The following is a 17,037-nucleotide window of genomic DNA, read 5'->3' as shown; positions in this document are numbered from 1 at the left end:
CATTCCAAGTTCCAATTCTAACTTATTTGGTCTTATTCTGCTGCGGTCAGAGTTTCTCCGCAAGGGTTTTGTGAGATGAGGACCACAGAAGCCTTGCCTCTCCCACTGCTTGGAACAACACACAACCGTTTGGGCCGAATACTGTAGGTGCTAGGTCTAATATTCTCTATACTAAAAAAGCATAGTAATCAACCCAAAGGTTGGGTTGGTAGGTGATGGTAGAGATCACCCAGTACTAAGCCCGACGGCGTGTGAAATTCACACATCCAGATTGGGGGGCCAGTTCCTTTCTCTCAGCCAGTTATGGTTTCCCAGGAAGATCTGGTGCCCAAAAAATCACATAACTTGGGTGGAGCTGCAGGTGCCTAGAGAGGCTTTCTCGGGAATTGAACCCGGGAACTCCGGTCAGTAGTCCAACATTCTATCCCTGGACTACCGCGACCCACTTATTTCTCTATACTATTCATCATAAAAGTCTTGGGGCTTTCGACCTATCTGGCATGGGTTACCCTACCAGGAGCAATTATCATTGCTCCCGCCAGCACAGCTAAAAGAGTTAGCAGAACGCACAAGCCCTTCAACCACGTCTAGGTTGTAATCCATGGGAGGGATTTATGGTATATTCTACAAGAAAAGACAGAAAACTCAACTTCTTTCGAAGGTGGCGAGATTTAGTTCGAAGCGTAATTGGATCCTTTCCCAAGAATATGCTTCCTCCCTCCCTCTTCATTCAGGAGGACTGAGACCTGCCGGCCTCTTTAGTAGGAAAACCCTCTCGCAGCTGGCCCGGAATAAGGTTGAAAAATGGCGGACCACTGATGCCGGCTTAAGGATTCGATGCAACCAGTGACAAAGTCATATTATGTCCATTAGATGGCATAGTGAGCCCACTTATAATTAATTTCATCTCAGGTATGCCTTCCTCTGCTATCTCGTGTCCAGCGGTGTCACAACGCCATCTTTCGCGGTTATGTTGCTGTCAAAATTTGAATAACGAAATAGGTTCTTGTTTGTAAATACAAGCATTCAAGAGTGCTACAATGTCCATGAACAAATTTATGCACCCAAGGAATATATATAAGACTCCGCCAAATTTTAAGGAACTGGCCATCAAATACCCAGAGTTTCGAAAGCACTCGAAGCAGGTAAATGTTTGTTTATGTACCAATAATTATACTTTTTTAAATTCATTAATGTTCTTAACCGAAATTTTTCGTTAATTTAAAGGAGCTGTCAGGTAAAACTACAATAGACTTTAAAGACCCTGCTGCTCTTCGCGCATTGACAACGACATTGCTTCTGAAGGACTTTAATTTAACTGTAGAAATACCATTGAATAGACTTGTGCCCACTTTACCTTTGAGGTTGAATTATCTGCTTTGGATTGAAGATTTGATAGTAGCGTCGAAGTTAGGTGTTTCCAGAGAAATACATGGAATTGACATTGGTAAGTCAATTAACCTATGCACATGTGACCATTTCCTAAATTTCTAACACTTGGTTGTGTCTATGTTTTACTCATGAGAAATAGCTGATGAAAGTGTAGACAGCAGCCAACTAATGCTTGTATTTGACAAGAGTCGTACACACATTTTGCATGGTTACTTGCATCCTTTAACAGAAATAATACAACTTCATGCATACTAAAACTCCAAGATAAAGCCATTTCATTGATCACTCAGGAACTGGAGCATCTTGCATATATCCTCTTTTGGCTGCTAAAACCAAAGGTTGGCGCATGTTGGCTACAGAAATAGACGAAGAAAGTGTTGGGTGTGCCCAAAGAAACGTTCTAGCGAATGATCTTGGACATGAAATTGAAGGTAAATTTTCGAAACCATCCATATCTTTTCTCTTCTGTAAGTCCACATCCAGTGTGATAGAATTTTTACATTGCCATGTCAATTTTTTCAGTTAAACGAGTGGACGCTGACGTTATACTTAATGGTGTCATCGACGAAGGTAAACAATATACTTTCACTATGTGCAACCCTCCATTTTATGGCAGTGAAAAGGATGTAATTACTTCGGACAACCGGTCCTCCAATAGGAAACCACCCAGTAATTCCCCTACTGGCTCAATGGGGGAGTTGGTGGTAGATGGAGGCGAAGTTAACTTTATTCGGAATATGATATCAGACAGCGAAGCACTTGGAACCAGAGTGAGGTGGGTATGCACGAAAACTATAATTTTTATCCTACCCTCATGTAATGTTGTCATTTTATGCCAGAGTAAATTCTGAAGAGGCGATACCGTCTTTGGTTTCATACAATCCCTTGAAGCTGCTTAGGAAAACTTATGTGGGAATGTAAGTCAACGCAAGAGGAACACTCATGTACTTGTTGGTGAATCAACTTCAAAATAGAATTTTGGAACGTGAAATTAGTGTTCTTTCAATTTTTAAACCACCTTACTGGCAATGCATTTGGATTCACTGGATCTCTATTAGGCTCATTTAACATCACTGGTTTCATAAACAAGAACATTTCATTAGTGGGCAACTGGTGGTGTAAGTGTAATACTGAACTGTGAACATGGCCTTACTTCACTTCATTTGAAAGTCTTGATTTTTACTATGGACTTCAACCAAGTGAAGTAGCTGTAACTTGCAAGGTGTATGGGACACATTCAAAGAGAAATCTTGAAAAAATTTCATTCAAGTAAAATATTTTAGTATAATTGCTGAGGAGGTAATTCTAAATTGCTTTTGTGCTTGCACTAAAAACTTTCCAATTCATTTATTATGTTTGTATCATTTGGATCTATTTCTGGATTGGTTTACCTATGAGGTGTGTTCAAAAAGTAACGTGATTTTTTAATGTCGCTTAGTGCACCGTGAGTTCTTGCCCCAAGGTCAAACAATCAATAAAGAGTTCTTTTTACAAGTTCAATGCCAATTGTGTAAATCAGTGCTGCAAAAATGCCTGTATTTGTTGCAAAAAAATTCATGTATTTTGCTTCTCCACAAGATAATGCATCTGCTCAAACTGTTCACTACTTGTTCATGAATTTTTGGCCATAAATAGCACTGCAATAATTATATCCCCGCCAGACGGGCATATAATTATTGCAGTGCTATTTAACCAGACATGGCTCAGTGTGACTTTTTATTTGTTCCCAAAAATAAAGAGAACCTTAAAAAGGCCATGGTTTTACAAGTATATTTGATATTAAAAACACATCAGTGAGAGAGCTAAAAGCTGCCTACACCAAAGAGCGAGTTCCAAAATTGTTATGAGAATTGGAAAAAGTGCTGTCATAAGCGTATAATCTCTAATGGGGACTACTTTGAAGGCAATAACTCTGATATAGACGATTAAGTAAAATTTTTAAGGTACAACTCAAATTCCCATTATTTATTGAATGCACCTTGTACATTTATCTATAATTTTAATTCATTGAATTTAGTACATTGAATTTGAATTGAAAACTAAATTTTTAAAATTTACAACTTTAGTTTGTATACAACAATGGTAGGCCACAAGTCAAACGTCAATTTGCTGAAGGGTGAAATAGCTGCAGCTGGTGCTTGTAATTATGGGAGCTATGAATTCTGCCAAGGTCGAACCACACGATGGGGACTGGCCTGGACATTCAAGGACAGTGTGAAAACAATGGTGGATGGTTTGGTTGCCAACAAGAAGTCAAAATTGAAGCCTCCTTTTAGCTATGTGTTACCAAAAGGGGGAGATGATGAAGCATACTCCCTGGAGACTGTGGTTGAATCCTTGAAAGAGATAATCAATCGCCTTGAGGTGAGTTCATAGCCCAGGTTTCATTGTGAGATATCTAGATAATACCAAAGAGAAAACTGCAATGGAAAATTGTTAGCAAATAAGTGAGAAAGATATCAAGAGATTTGTTAATTTATTCAATAACTCATGAAAGTTGTAATTTTATACCATTCCATTTGAATAATTTGTCACAGCTTGTTTCTAAACTTTTGTGTCTGTTAATTGTATGCGGTGGTTGTGTGAAATGGGAATTGGATGTGAAATTGAGGTTAAAGGTATCCCATTCATGTGCAAATTTCTTTATTTTACTCATTGTGATCATAAAAGTACATTGGGATAACTCTCTCGGTTTTTATCTTTCTCTTAGGAATGGTGAAATAAATGTTATTGAAATATAATAACATATGCATGCAATCTTCTTTACTAGCAGCAGTAGGAGTTAATATAGATGCAGGCTTATCTTCAGAACTTATTTTCATATTTCGTTCTGTAATTAGGAGAATATTCACATTCTAATCTTTCCTCAGTTACAGTGTAAGGAAGTAAAAAGGACCAAAGTGATGCATGGTTTCACTGTAACGGCATGGAGGAACACTTGGTCAAAGCAGCGTCACAAAAGGCGTGTGGCCCAAGGGAAGAGTAAAGAGGAGGCAGGGGAGGAAGCAGGAGGGAGGGGGCAAGGGCCTGAGGCACAAGGAGAGGATGGTTGCGAACCATTGGCAGTCTCAAATCCGGAAGGGTCTAAGGACTCCTCCTCTTCCCCACCCAATAAAAGACCTCGATTGGAAACTGAGCTTCCTGTGGACAGTGGCTCTGGTAGCAGGGGTGGTGCAGAGCTCCAGAGCTCATCTCGAGGGGATACATTTGTTATGGACAAGGGTGGACTTCCATTGTTGAAAGCATCTTTGGTAGTTAAGTGTGTCTCATCGGATATAATTCTTGAGATGGCATGGTTAGAGGGACTTAGTGGCAGAGATGCTGTCCATCAAGTCCTGCAGTTTTTCAAAAACAATTTGAAACTTTAAATATTAATTGTAAAATAATAAATTTCAACTGAAAATTTTTAAATTTCTTGTTTTATAGTATTTGATTTCTGTATTTTAATGATAACCTAATATACGTACTATTATATGTATATGAAAAATGCAGTGTATTGTCAGTATTTTTTGGTTGACTTAGCTTAGAGAAAACACCAATGGTAAATCAAATGACAAATTATCCAATGCCATTTGGTGGAATCATTCTGCAGAATAGAACTGTATTCTGAATCTCTCTCAAAGTAAGTCATAGCAGTTTACTACTTTTATGATATTTATGGGTACACCCATAAAGGCCCTTGTGATGAAGTGTGACTTCATATTGCCTTAAGTAAGAGTCATAGTTTCTCTGGCTGAATGAATGAACAGACCAAGAATAGAGGGCAGGTATTTAATGAGATTCCAAATAACTTTTGGGCATCCCTCTCAAGGGAAATTTCTATTGAAACATGATGTTTCTTTTTAAATATTGAAATTTATGGGCTATCAAAGGAGCTGACATTCGCCTTCCTATGTTTTGCTCTCTGAAATCGAACGTGTAGTCCTCTCATGTCAAGGTGGTGTTATAAACACACTTGTGTACTGTTGTCTCATTTTTGGCACAAACCTGATTGACATGGAGTGCCTAGCATTAAATTAAAGATATGAGCTGCATGCTCATTATAGGTAGGTTTTGATAAACCACACAGGCGGACTAATGCAACAATTCTAAGCCCTGTCCAACATTAGATCAAATATAATGCCCTAAATTAAAAACAAAATTCCTGATAATACACTCTGATTCCCTTCGTTATGGCTGTTGTTGTAATTTAGCTCCCACTGCTAGGAGTGTAGCAAGGGATGATAATAATAATGCAACCTTACTTGATGAAGTATTTCTTGTGATAATTTTTCTACAAGGATCTTAAACCCAGGGTTCTCTGGCCATGGAGCAGTAACAATTGATACTACTCTTGATTTTAACAACTGCGCCGAAGGTTGTTGCATTTATAAAATATTCTTTAATGATGACTCAATCAAATTATTTTGCCTACAGTTGGACATAAGAGTTGTTGGAGGAAGTTTATATAGCCTCGAATTATAATGATAAAGTATATGCCCATTGTAAACTTGCCCATTATTTTGAGATAAATTTGTCCCTAATGTTATCCGAAGCCTCTTGGCCTTTGGAAAGTAAAATGCATCGGCTCACTCCTGAAATAATTGAATTGAGTAGAAAAAGAGGGAAATGTTTAGCTCATTTTTAAGGAGTGGTGATAAGGACTGGAAAATATTGATAAATCATTTGACAAGCAATTTTAAAAAATCGTTGAAGAAGCCAAATCAAGGTCATATAATACTGGCATATTCAATTCTTACAATTTAACTGTAACTACATGGAACATGAATGAAGGATTAAATAGAAAGAAACTGTCAGCTCCAGCAATCTGTCATTACCCAAGGTGGCATTCTGAGGAAAACAGTTTAAATATCAGCAATATTTTCAATAATCACTTTTTGAATGCTCCAGCAAAAATAGGAGCCAATAAACAGTTGATTCCTATCAAAGACCCCAAGTCCTTTGAGGTAAGTGGAGTAGGTCTACCAGTATTAAACTTATTACAATAATATCCTGTGACGTGGAAGAAATTACTGGAAATTGGTCAATCTCTAGGTAATAAGCTGTCAGCAGAAATATATTGAATTCCGGACAATGACACTAAAGCATATATCTTGTTTATTGTTTATGTAATGGTTAATTTATGTCACTAATCCCTTGGAACAGGTATTTTTCCTGATAGATTTAAAATTAGCATGATCAAGCCCATTCACAAAAAAGAAGATATTAAAATAATTAATGGTTATTATTATCAGCCTATTAGCTTGCTCACTGGGTTGTCAAAGATCTTTGAAAAATTGTGCATTACAATTGTTTCAATTTTTAAATATTAACTCTATTATTCTTCCAAATCAATATAGGTTCAGGAAAAATAACTCTACACCTGCACTTTATGATTATTTAACTAAAACCCTAGATATAAAGGATAATAGCAACAACTTGGCAATGGGAGGATTCTTGGAGCTGCCTAAATATAGAATAACAGGTGTAGTGCATGACTAGATAAATTCTTATCTTAGAGATCCCCAAGACCTTGTTGAAATATCCCACTTTAACAATGATTTGAATATTGCAAAACTTTCAATTAAAACTGAGGAAAGTAAAATATGGAGTACCACAGATCTATTCTTGGCCCCCTGCTTTTTGTTATCTATACAAATGACTTACCAGATTGTCCTCCTGAAGTAAAACAGTACTTTTTGCTGATGACATTAGTTTGTTGCTGCAAACCCCTAACATTACTGGCTGATAAGATAGCATCAGTATTACAATGTGAAAACTTGAAGAATGGTTTCATGTGAGTAAACTCCCTGTAAATTAAAAGAAAAAAAATTGCCATAATTTCAATGAAAAAATCCACCCCCAGTGAGCTCATACAAAAATGATGTCTTTTATAAATAATGACACCTTTTTGGGCATCCAAGTTGATCAACTACTAAAGGAAATCTTAAGTAGAATCGCTGCTTCCAAAACTTAGCAATATTTAATTTTCTGAACTCTAAAAAATCTGAGGCTATTGTCTCAGCACTGTTAAACATTGGTTAATGGTGCTGAAATAAGTCTACTTTCAAATTTAAATTCGTTGTTATTGTAAGCCACAATTCTCTGGGGGAACTCAAGCCAGAGTCAGGAGGTTTTTAAATTGCAAAAATAAGTGATTAGAACCATCTTAAATTTGCCAGCTAGAGAGTCATGCAGATATTTCTTTCGAGAATTAAAAATATTGCTTCTACCAGCATTGAAGAATATATATTTTGCCAAACTAAGCCTTCTGAGTCTAGAAGGAATTTCAATGAATATGGGAATGATACAAGGGAAAAAACTATCTCTATGTTTACTCCAGGTGATGTCAACAAAACAGCAAAGGTCCTTGCCATTATGGTATAAAACTGTACAACTGTGAATTTTTTTAATGCAAAAGTTAATGCCTATGAAACGAGTTTCATAAAATATTACAGTGAAGAATGGATGAGAACACATTTCGACTTTTCTCAATGCAGATGAACTTCAGTTATACGGCCAAAAACAGTTTCCTAAATTTTATTTTTGATGATATCTAATGGGGCTGGGGTAGTTCAGTGGGTAAAGTGCTGGGTTACTGACTTGAAGGCCCAGGTTTGATTCTGAATGAATCCTCTGGGCATGCTCTGCTTTACCCAAGCTGTGTGATAGTTTGTGTACCAGCCTGGGAAGCCACAGATGGTACAGAGAAAGTAAATGGCACTCCTATTTGCGATGTGCGAATTTCACATGCTGTATAGTGCTTAGTTCTAAGTGAACTCCACATATCTCTTTGTGAGCTTTCATATCCAGAAACACAATGCAAAGTTTTGAATACAGGAAACCCAAGAGTGCTGATAAGGTAAACCAAGGTTTGATGCCTACTGAAACATTTTTGATTCATTTAGGCTAAATATTTACAGATCTGGGATGAACATTGGCTTTTCACTTTTTTATTGGTGACGACCTTTAAATTTGACAGTAGAAAACCAATTTTCTCAAACAAAAATTTATATATTTTTGTCACTTTTTGAGCTTGAATGTTGTTTTAATAGACTTTGTGCTGATGTTGAATGCATTTTATTCATTTTTACAACTTTTGTGCTTTGTAAGAGAACTCTATATTCTTGGAGAAATGGAGATTCCAGTAAATTCATATTAAGAATTGGTGCTAGTCATGCATTCTGTACTGTGCTTCAGTCTTTTTATTAACGTTTCATCAAGTGTTCCAGCCCAAATACCTAAGCAGTTAATGCCAGCAGTAAACCCTTGGAATTAATTATTCAGACACGCATTGGCCTTCAGAATACAATAACATACGCTAGCGTTTCAACATGAACGCAAATTATGATGCACCTGCATTCCCTCCTCTCAGTTACTTTTCTTATTTCCCTCTTCCCCCGAAAACGTCTTGTAACCAGAAAGTCACAAAAATTATATTTTTGTAGGGAATGCAATAAAAGTTATGAATAGTGTAGGTTCTTGTATAAATTGCATTTTGCACATCTGTATTTTTTGATGTTGCCATTACTATAGTTTAACCAATTCTTTTGGAACATTTATGTAGCATTGGCTATTATAGTTTTTCTCTTAAATATTATTTGTAAAATCCTTTTTTCTATGTGAAATATTAAATTTATATATTATGACATTCATCTATATTTTATTTTTTTAAAATTAGATGTACTTTTATTTGAAATAATAAAACTATTCTAATAGTTTCTACTGCATGATACCTCTTTCAACCTCTACATCATATGATGTGGCTCGTTACTGACTCGGAATTAAAACTTGAATGAAAAGTTATCCTATTTTAGAACCACCACATTATAAAATATGTCGTTTAATAATGCGTCCAGTGTACTGTCATATTCAAGAAAACCGCCATGTAATATCGTCATGCATTAATGTTTATTTCACAATTCTTTGATCTCAAAATCGTCCTTCATTTGAATAGATCTTAGTGTAACTTTTTTCAATTTCTAGGATTTCATTTTATAATCTTATTACTACTATTGTTTGTTAAAAAAATAATAGGACATAACCCGTGTAAACAGACAAGTATGAAAAGCATTTCGTCGGATATCGATATTCAGGTATTTTCTCACTGATCCAAAGGATAAGTTATCCTTCAAACTTTGAATATGTCGTAGTTTGTATGAAATTTATTTCTCATGTGGACGCTTGAACCAAAGAATGCTGTGCTTAAACCCACCAAAGAAATATTCTGTGATTAATCATCGGAGGAGTTATTTGTTGTTGTGTACTCTCTTTTAAGTGCAAACAAAAATGAAGCTCTTTAAGCTGATTGTTCACCAAAAGAACTTCAGTGGTACGCTAATATTTTGAATCTATAATGTGGCTCAAGTATAAGTTTTTTATTTCTGATCGGGAAAGTTTTTTTAGGTGTTAAGTAAATGCTTGATATTTTATTAACAGCGGAAGATCTTATCATCAACCCTAAAGATTTTCCTGTCATCAAAAAAGGCAATATAGTTGAGATTTACAATCCGGAAGGGGAGTTCAGCCGACTTTTGCTACAAGTAACTTCATTTAAAGAAGATCTTCAGGGAAAGGGTATGAATTATATGATGAGAGGACATTTCTGACTAAGGAATTATTGTTTTTTACTTTAAATCATCTGTAATACTGTTACCTTGCTATCATGTGAATCCGATATGTCAATGTATGTTATTTGTACAAATATTTGGAAAAAATAATAATAGCACTATTATGCAAACTTAAGTACAGTAGAGTCATGTGGGAGTCTGTACTGAAACTTTTATTGTTATTGACTGCTATTTCAGAAACAATCAGCATCGAGCAAAGCATTGCGACTACTTTTCAGCTTAAAACTTACTCTGATGTTGTTATGAACATTGTCCAACCGGAAGATGTTGCTCTCGATTCTGTCGAACTAACATTCAAGGACCAATATCTAGGAAGGAGTGACATGTGGAGACTAAAGAACAGTTTGGTTAGTGGTCATGTTTTAGTCTCTAAATATTGACCATTTTCAGCCTTTATGTTCCATCTTGAAATTTTATTTTTACACAGGTCAACACATGCGTCTATTTGAATAAAAAAATTGAATTCTGTGGTGGAACCATACGATGCCAAGTATACGAAATGTGGTCCATGGGAGATAGGGTTGCCTGTGGAGTGATTACAGATGATACGAAGGTGAGGACTTATAACCGTCGATATGGGTAAAAAGGGAGCTGATATAAATTATCCTGTAATTATATTACTGGTACAAGTCAGTGTTTGATCAGCTACTGTGACTTACCCGAAAATTATTCTACACATTTCCTAGAAATTGTCCTCATCTGAAGTGCTCATAATGTGCAGTAGTGGCTAGGTCCTGAAAGGTATTTTGTGATACATATTTTAAATCTCCAATCAGAGAGAAATCTTCACTGCTGTTCTCTTGAGCAAGACATCAACATCATTGATGATGTGCTGTTAAATTGGATATAGCTGAGATATTCAATTTAACAATCCATAGTAGATCCCAAAATTCAAATATAGGATTTGTTTTTGTGTGACTGGCGAGGATGTCATTCAGGCTGGGCCACTTGAAACAACTTATTGAGACATGATTTTTACAGATCTCAGAACTGTGTCATACTGTTGTCATTTTCACTAAAGAGACCACATGATGACCGTGATTAACGTGATAACTTTGCCATGAATTAAAAATAATACTAGGAGCTGGGATGAGGGCATTTAGTATAGCTTAAGCAATAACTTAAATTGTATGAAATAATTTATAATGTACTAATATACTTTGAATATTTATCAACAACCATTTCTCCACTTCTGTCATTTTATTATCAGAAGAGTTAATGACATAAATATTTTAATTTGTGTATCAAATATCAATCCCTACTATTCTAGACATGATTTTTACATTTATAATACAGTACTAATGTAGGGAAAAGGTAGGAATGGGAGTCAGGTAAGCTTTAATTACTTTCTGTAAAACTATTATTGTTATTTTACTGTCTTTGTGACTGGCCCTTTGAGAGTAGTTGGACTCCTCTGCTGGGGAGGGAGGTAGGGGGACATGAGGGACAGCACAAACTTACATACATTGAAAATCTTATGAGGAACTAACTCCATGGCCCATATGAAGAATCTCTTTGAGAGTTTGAGCCTGCAGTTGCCAGTCTGAAGCCATGGTTGTGAAAGAACAATAAGGAAAGAAATCCTTGGTTACCATTGTTTTCATGAATGTAGTCTATTTTCAAAATTGGCTACATGGTAATTAAGGGCAAGGGACTGCCTTAGAGAAATTGCTTTGATGATTCTCAAGTGGGCACTTGAAAACTAGAATAGCAACTTTCTGTTTTAAACAGTTATTATAAAACTATTTTAATCATATTCCTTGCATTTTACTTGTTCCTTGAATGGTAAACAAATCCACAACTTGTCACAAAATTGTCTCATAAAATTGCTTAAAGATCCATGTTAAGCCCTTGGAGAAAATCTTCAAGAGGAGAGGATAAAAAGATTGGGCAAGGGCTTTATTGAAAAAATCAGTTCTCCTTGCAGGAAATTGAATTGAATTTTTGAGGCTGAATGATCAATTGTAGAGGCCAAAGATGAAAGTGAGTCTTGGATCAAGTCTCATTAGATTGTCATCTTGAGTTATTTTCAACATGTTCTACTTTCTGTTCTTCACCTTTTTCGCTTTTTCCTATCCTCAAAGCCCAAAATGAGTCCCTGGCAGTTGAAGTGCCTTTTAGAAACAATAACCCATGCCCTTCTTTCCTATGATGGCACCACTCTTACTGAGTAACATTAGAAAAAGCTATTTTAAATATGAAAATGAATGCTTGTTCATGGGAAGGAATCTGACTGAATTACAGGCTTCCAATGTAACTATTGGCGCAGGATGACAAATTACATGCAGTATTTATTTTTCTTTCTGGAATATACAAAATGTTACTCCCTTGCAGTTCTTCAGGCTAGGGAAGATGTGTTTTATCATACATTGACTCACATGAGAGAAGGGTAGGCCTCCAGTTTAGGGCAATATTCATTTTAGTGCTCTTCATCCTCTAACTCCTTGCCTTGGGCAGAGAGCACCAAGTAAACCCTAGTAAAGCATTACTGAACGTCCCTGGTTACACTTTTTTGTATTTTGCTTGATGTCTCAAGAGGAATCCGAGAGGAAGTGAATGCTTGATATTGTAAAAGGTTTTGGTTGTTTGCTCTATTTGTGGGTGACTATGAGCTTCGCCTCCTCTCGCTATCCACCCCCACCATCAGGAGGCACACTCTTCTGGCTCCCCTTGTGGAAGCTGGGCTTAAACAACATAGTGACATGTACCTCTCTTTTGTCCCATCCATAGACTGAGTGAAAAAGTTAAGAAGAGAATAAATTGCTTGTACCCAGATGGTAATTTATATCATTGTCATCACAATATCCCTATTTTTTCTGGTTTCATAGAATTTCCCCTGAAATTATCTCTCTTTTCTGTCCATATTTTCTTGGTCATTCTCCCCTCCATGCATTTCACAAGTTTTTACCTTACTCTCATTGTCATCTTACTTCCTTAAATTTTTTTTGGGAGAATGAATGTTGTGTTGCGAGTGTTTTGTGGTTATGATATCCATGTAAAATGTCTGTTAATGGCAGCCAGATTTTTTAGAGATTCACTGTGAGGTGTGTTTGTGTATGTGCTATTTTTTACTCACTGACATAGTAGTTCATAGTATAATTTCCGACCATCATGTGCAATCTGTGTGTATCTTAATGCAACAGCTCAATGACCAAAGCTGTTATTATCATATATTTTATGTTAAATATTCCAGGTGGTCTTCCGCTCCTCTACGAGTATGGTGTACCTTTTCATTCAAATGAGCTCAGAAATGTGGGATTTTGATATCTATGGTGACTTATACTTTGAGAAGGCGGTGAATGGATTTTTGGCAGAATTATTTCAAAAATGGAAGGTTTGTTGCATTTGCTTTAGACATGTTAAAATGTGTGAGAGGTGGGTTTTTAGTTTATATGTTGATATTTTTACTGCATTAATATGTGTGGAGAACAGCCATAACAGGCGTAAAATTATATACACCCAAGGTTTATATACATTCAGTGCGCAAGGATTTGTGGTTTCACATTATTTAAAAATACAAGCCGTGCATAAATCATTGGAACGTCATCCATGATGCATAAAAGGATTTCATCGCATGTGTACCATCTTCATAATAGTAATATTTTATAGTCCATTGACCATGCATATTATGTAGGTATAGGGGTCCTCAAATATACATAAAAGTCCAAAATTCAGGTACATTTTGACACTGTGAACATGGTTAAAAAAAGAGCATATACATTAAAGTGTGTAGTACAAAAATGTCAATGTGGTTAAGCAAGTTTTATTTTGTTCATGCGAATCAAAGTGATGGAATCACTAAAAGCATGCTGCCATTCCAATGCTTAAAAGTGATCACTATTGGGGTGTGAGAATTGGTTGCCAATCATTTGAAAAATAGTCCTATCAGTGTGGATTAGCCACAAAAATATATAGAGTATACATTACTGACAGTATTAACAAACTCTTATGAAGATTGTTAGCACACTTTATAGAAGCAATCATCAAGTAATCGTCCCTCTTGTAGAATGAACCATGGAGGGACCATTTAGATAACTGAAACTCATGCTGAACACTTTGCCAACTTTTTAGAACTCTATCAGTAATAGTTTTCGCTGTGATTGTCATTTTCTGCGTCACTGCAGTGACAGTTTCAAGTATTCCATGGTGTTTACTATAAATATTAATTTAGGGGAAAGGGAACACATACAAATTGTTAAAATTAGAATTCCACTTGAAAATATATTTTTGCATTGATTCTATTAACTTAAGTACTTGTGTTAATCACATTGGATGTTGACGGTTTTTAATCAGGCTTCAACAACAAAAATATTAATAATATTCAAAATAGTATTCCAAGTGACGTTTTCCTGTAAATTCTGTCTAAATGCATTGGTTCACATCTTGTAATCTATTAAATTCAAAATATAGTTTGGAAGTATGTAGTATAAACTTTACTCCATCCATCTGTATGTACATGTGGCTATTATCTACATGCAATTTGTGTTCCTTATAAAGTCCATTTTTTCACTTTTGTACCTTTTTAGAACCATTTCACTAAATTTTATCTAATCAAATGAATTTGCTAACTCCTTTAATTGAAAATAATTATGATTGTTTTCCCTATGGAAACATTAATATCTATCTACATGCTGTCAGCCTTCAGATACTTTTTGTATGTTATTTTTTTTGCATGGACAAAATGGTCATAGTTATTGAAGAACAATTACGGTGGAGCGATAACCCAACCAAGCAATGAAACAAGGAAATAAATAAACTTCTGACAAAAATAGGAGAAGGAATGGAAAAAGCCTTGATTGTACTCCATTTTATCAGACACATTTATGAGTATTTCAATTTTCCTCACGCATGTGTGGAACTAACCGGATAAGGACTGCCAAAGTTTTTACTTCATCAGGAGACATTTCTAAAAAAATAAAATAATAAGAGTGACTTCATTGCCTCTTTCATGATTTTGGTATTCCTTAAGGTTGACTATAGAGACTTCGGTTTCACTATCCAATGGTACTGCCAGACTTGCCACAACAGAATAACATGGCTTTGTATCACTGTTGACTCTACTTGCATTCATCCATGGCCAGCTGTCGAATGTATTCCTTAGTGATTCCTCAAACTTCTTTTCAGAAAAATGGCAGCAATCATGAGGTGACGATAGTCCTCTTCTCACGCACATTCTACGAAGCCGCAAACCTTGAGGAGTTTCCACATCACATGAGAGAGTGTTTACAGCAAGACTACAAGGGAAGATTTTATGAAGATTTCTACAGGTGAGTGAATACTCAATAGAACACAAGAAGTTAGGCAATACTCAAAGAGCTATTAGGAAACCTTCTGTTGCATTTGTGGAAAATTTGGTAGTGGAATCTGACCGGATTTCATTCCTGCATTCCATTTCATATTTAAGCTCAGCTTCGGTGGGAGTGGTTGCCCCTACTCCCCATCTATATGCATGATGCCGTTATTTACGTTTATATTTTACTATTGAAATTGCATAACCTTCACTCATTGCCTTACTACCAGAGCCCCAAATAAACAAAAATACATTTATCTATGATGCAGTAGCATTCAGATGTGAAATAAATTAATAATCATTGAAACGTGAGGCCATCCTGTCATTGGCGGAGAAAGTGTCTGTGTCTTTGCCCTCAAAAGGTAAGTTTTAACATGTAAACATATAGCTCCAAGTTTTATTTTTATTTTTGTCCGGCATGTAATGTTATCAGTGCGGTGGGTCTTACAGCTGGTTAGACCAGTTGGGTACCTTGTCTAGCCCTCTGCCGATTGGTTGATCTCTCCCCACTTGATTGACATGAACTATTTGATGATTGCTTTCAGAGTTGCAGTTCAAAATGAGCGTTACGATGACTGGTCAAACACGCTCATTCAACTCCGCAAGTTGTTCACTAAATATCAGGACATTTTGCTCGAGTATCACGAGAGGCCTAATGTGGAGATCCCGAAAGCAACCAACTCTACAGCTGCTCAGGGGAACTTCTTGGAAGTTCTAAACATGTCTCTCAATGGTAAGTCTTCATTTGCCTCTCTGCCTGCTTAAGGTCATTTCCATGTGATTCTGTTGCTTGTGGCGTGACTGGGGTTGCCACCGTACTCTTGCTACATTTCCAACTGCTTCCACTTCTCAAGTGATTCTCTGTATACAACCAGCACTAATCCATTCCTCACTGCAACCCGAGAGTGTATTTGGTGTCTTGATTTTTGGCATTTTCTTCATGCTGTTTCAATTTTTGTATCATTGTATTGTTTTGCATTGCATTTGCATTAAGAGATATCCTCCTATTATTTAAACTTTCATTTTTCTCCTATCCTACAATTTATCATGGTTAACAAAAAGGAAGATGGTATCTGATGCATTAAACATATTGTGGCTGATGGACAAGATTAATCTTATGGGTTAGAAATGTGCTTAAAGATGAAATCTGAACGGAGGTTTACATATTTATGCAGTTGACATTTTTCTTCACTTGATGGTGGTGCATTATATTAATATGCCGTGGGTTCCAAGTGTAATGGTAGACCCTCAAGTAGGTCCCAGGGAATATTATCAATCCGGACGGCATTATATAATTTCAATTCCTTAAATACCCCTCTATCTCATGATGTCTTTACCATATTGTTCTTCTACAGGGTGCGGTATAACTTCCTTTTTGAAAGCGTTTTGTATTTGAAAAAAGGAAGTTATGTAGCTGCACCCTGTGTATATGCCTTCCACCTGTCTTGGGTCTTTTCTGTAACTTATACTTTTCCTGACTGATCTTTGATTGTTTTCAATGATTTTTTCTTGTTACTTCATGATAGTGTTTTCACCTTCCTGTGTTGTGCTCCGATGCCACCCTTCGTTTGTAAATATTCCATATCTTTGCACTGCATCTTCTACCATGCTTAGTTGCTCTTAGTTTCTTACCTCAGTTTTTCATCAAACTCTTTTTCCTTCCTTCTATGGAACTTTGTGTTTGAATTGTACAATTTCCTCCTCTTGCCTATCCTTCTAATCATCTCCTCTGTAATCTGTTATTTT

General features: G+C 36.1%; 2 protein-coding genes across 9 annotated transcripts in view; both read left to right on the top strand.

Annotated features, from left to right (window-relative positions):
• Positions 1 to 917: 917 nt before the first annotated feature.
• On the top strand, positions 918 to 4,837 carry LOC139692177 (U6 small nuclear RNA (adenine-(43)-N(6))-methyltransferase). 2 transcript variants are annotated; one of them, XM_071590242.1, is made up of 6 exons: positions 918 to 1,145; positions 1,228 to 1,447; positions 1,683 to 1,823; positions 1,915 to 2,167; positions 3,459 to 3,756; positions 4,269 to 4,837. In XM_071590242.1, the coding sequence occupies exons 1-6, from the start codon at positions 1,041 to 1,043 to the stop codon at positions 4,758 to 4,760; spliced, it is 1,509 nt and encodes a 502-aa protein (XP_071446343.1). In that variant the 5' UTR covers positions 918 to 1,040; the 3' UTR covers positions 4,761 to 4,837. The 2 variants fall into 2 exon arrangements, with proteins under 2 accessions (XP_071446343.1, XP_071446342.1); XM_071590241.1 differs by having other exon boundaries at positions 4,263 to 4,837.
• Positions 4,838 to 9,365: 4,528 nt separating this feature from the next.
• Iml1 (GATOR complex protein Iml1) overlaps positions 9,366 to 17,037 on the top strand; it is a 104,924-nt gene continuing 97,252 nt past the window's right edge. For 5 of the 7 annotated variants that reach the window (XM_071589688.1, XM_071589687.1, XM_071589690.1 and 2 more), the window contains exons 1-7: positions 9,366 to 9,703; positions 9,811 to 9,948; positions 10,179 to 10,348; positions 10,429 to 10,554; positions 13,195 to 13,335; positions 15,126 to 15,268; positions 15,837 to 16,024. In XM_071589688.1, the coding sequence (XP_071445789.1) occupies positions 9,661 to 9,703; positions 9,811 to 9,948; positions 10,179 to 10,348; positions 10,429 to 10,554; positions 13,195 to 13,335; positions 15,126 to 15,268; positions 15,837 to 16,024 (949 nt within the window). In that variant the 5' untranslated portion in view covers positions 9,366 to 9,660. The remainder of the gene's footprint in view (positions 9,704 to 9,810; positions 9,949 to 10,178; positions 10,349 to 10,428; positions 10,555 to 13,194; positions 13,336 to 15,125; positions 15,269 to 15,836; positions 16,025 to 17,037) is intronic. The other 2 variants (XM_071589686.1, XM_071589685.1) reach the window with 2 other exon arrangements.

This window comes from Hetaerina americana, unplaced genomic scaffold (genome assembly GCF_022747635.1).
Source record: "Hetaerina americana unplaced genomic scaffold, ioHetAmer1.1.p SCAF_4, whole genome shotgun sequence".
Lineage (NCBI taxonomy): Eukaryota > Metazoa > Arthropoda > Insecta > Odonata > Calopterygidae > Hetaerina > Hetaerina americana.
The sequence above is the reverse complement of the archived record's forward strand: the minus strand, read 5'-3'. Positions and strand labels throughout refer to the sequence as shown.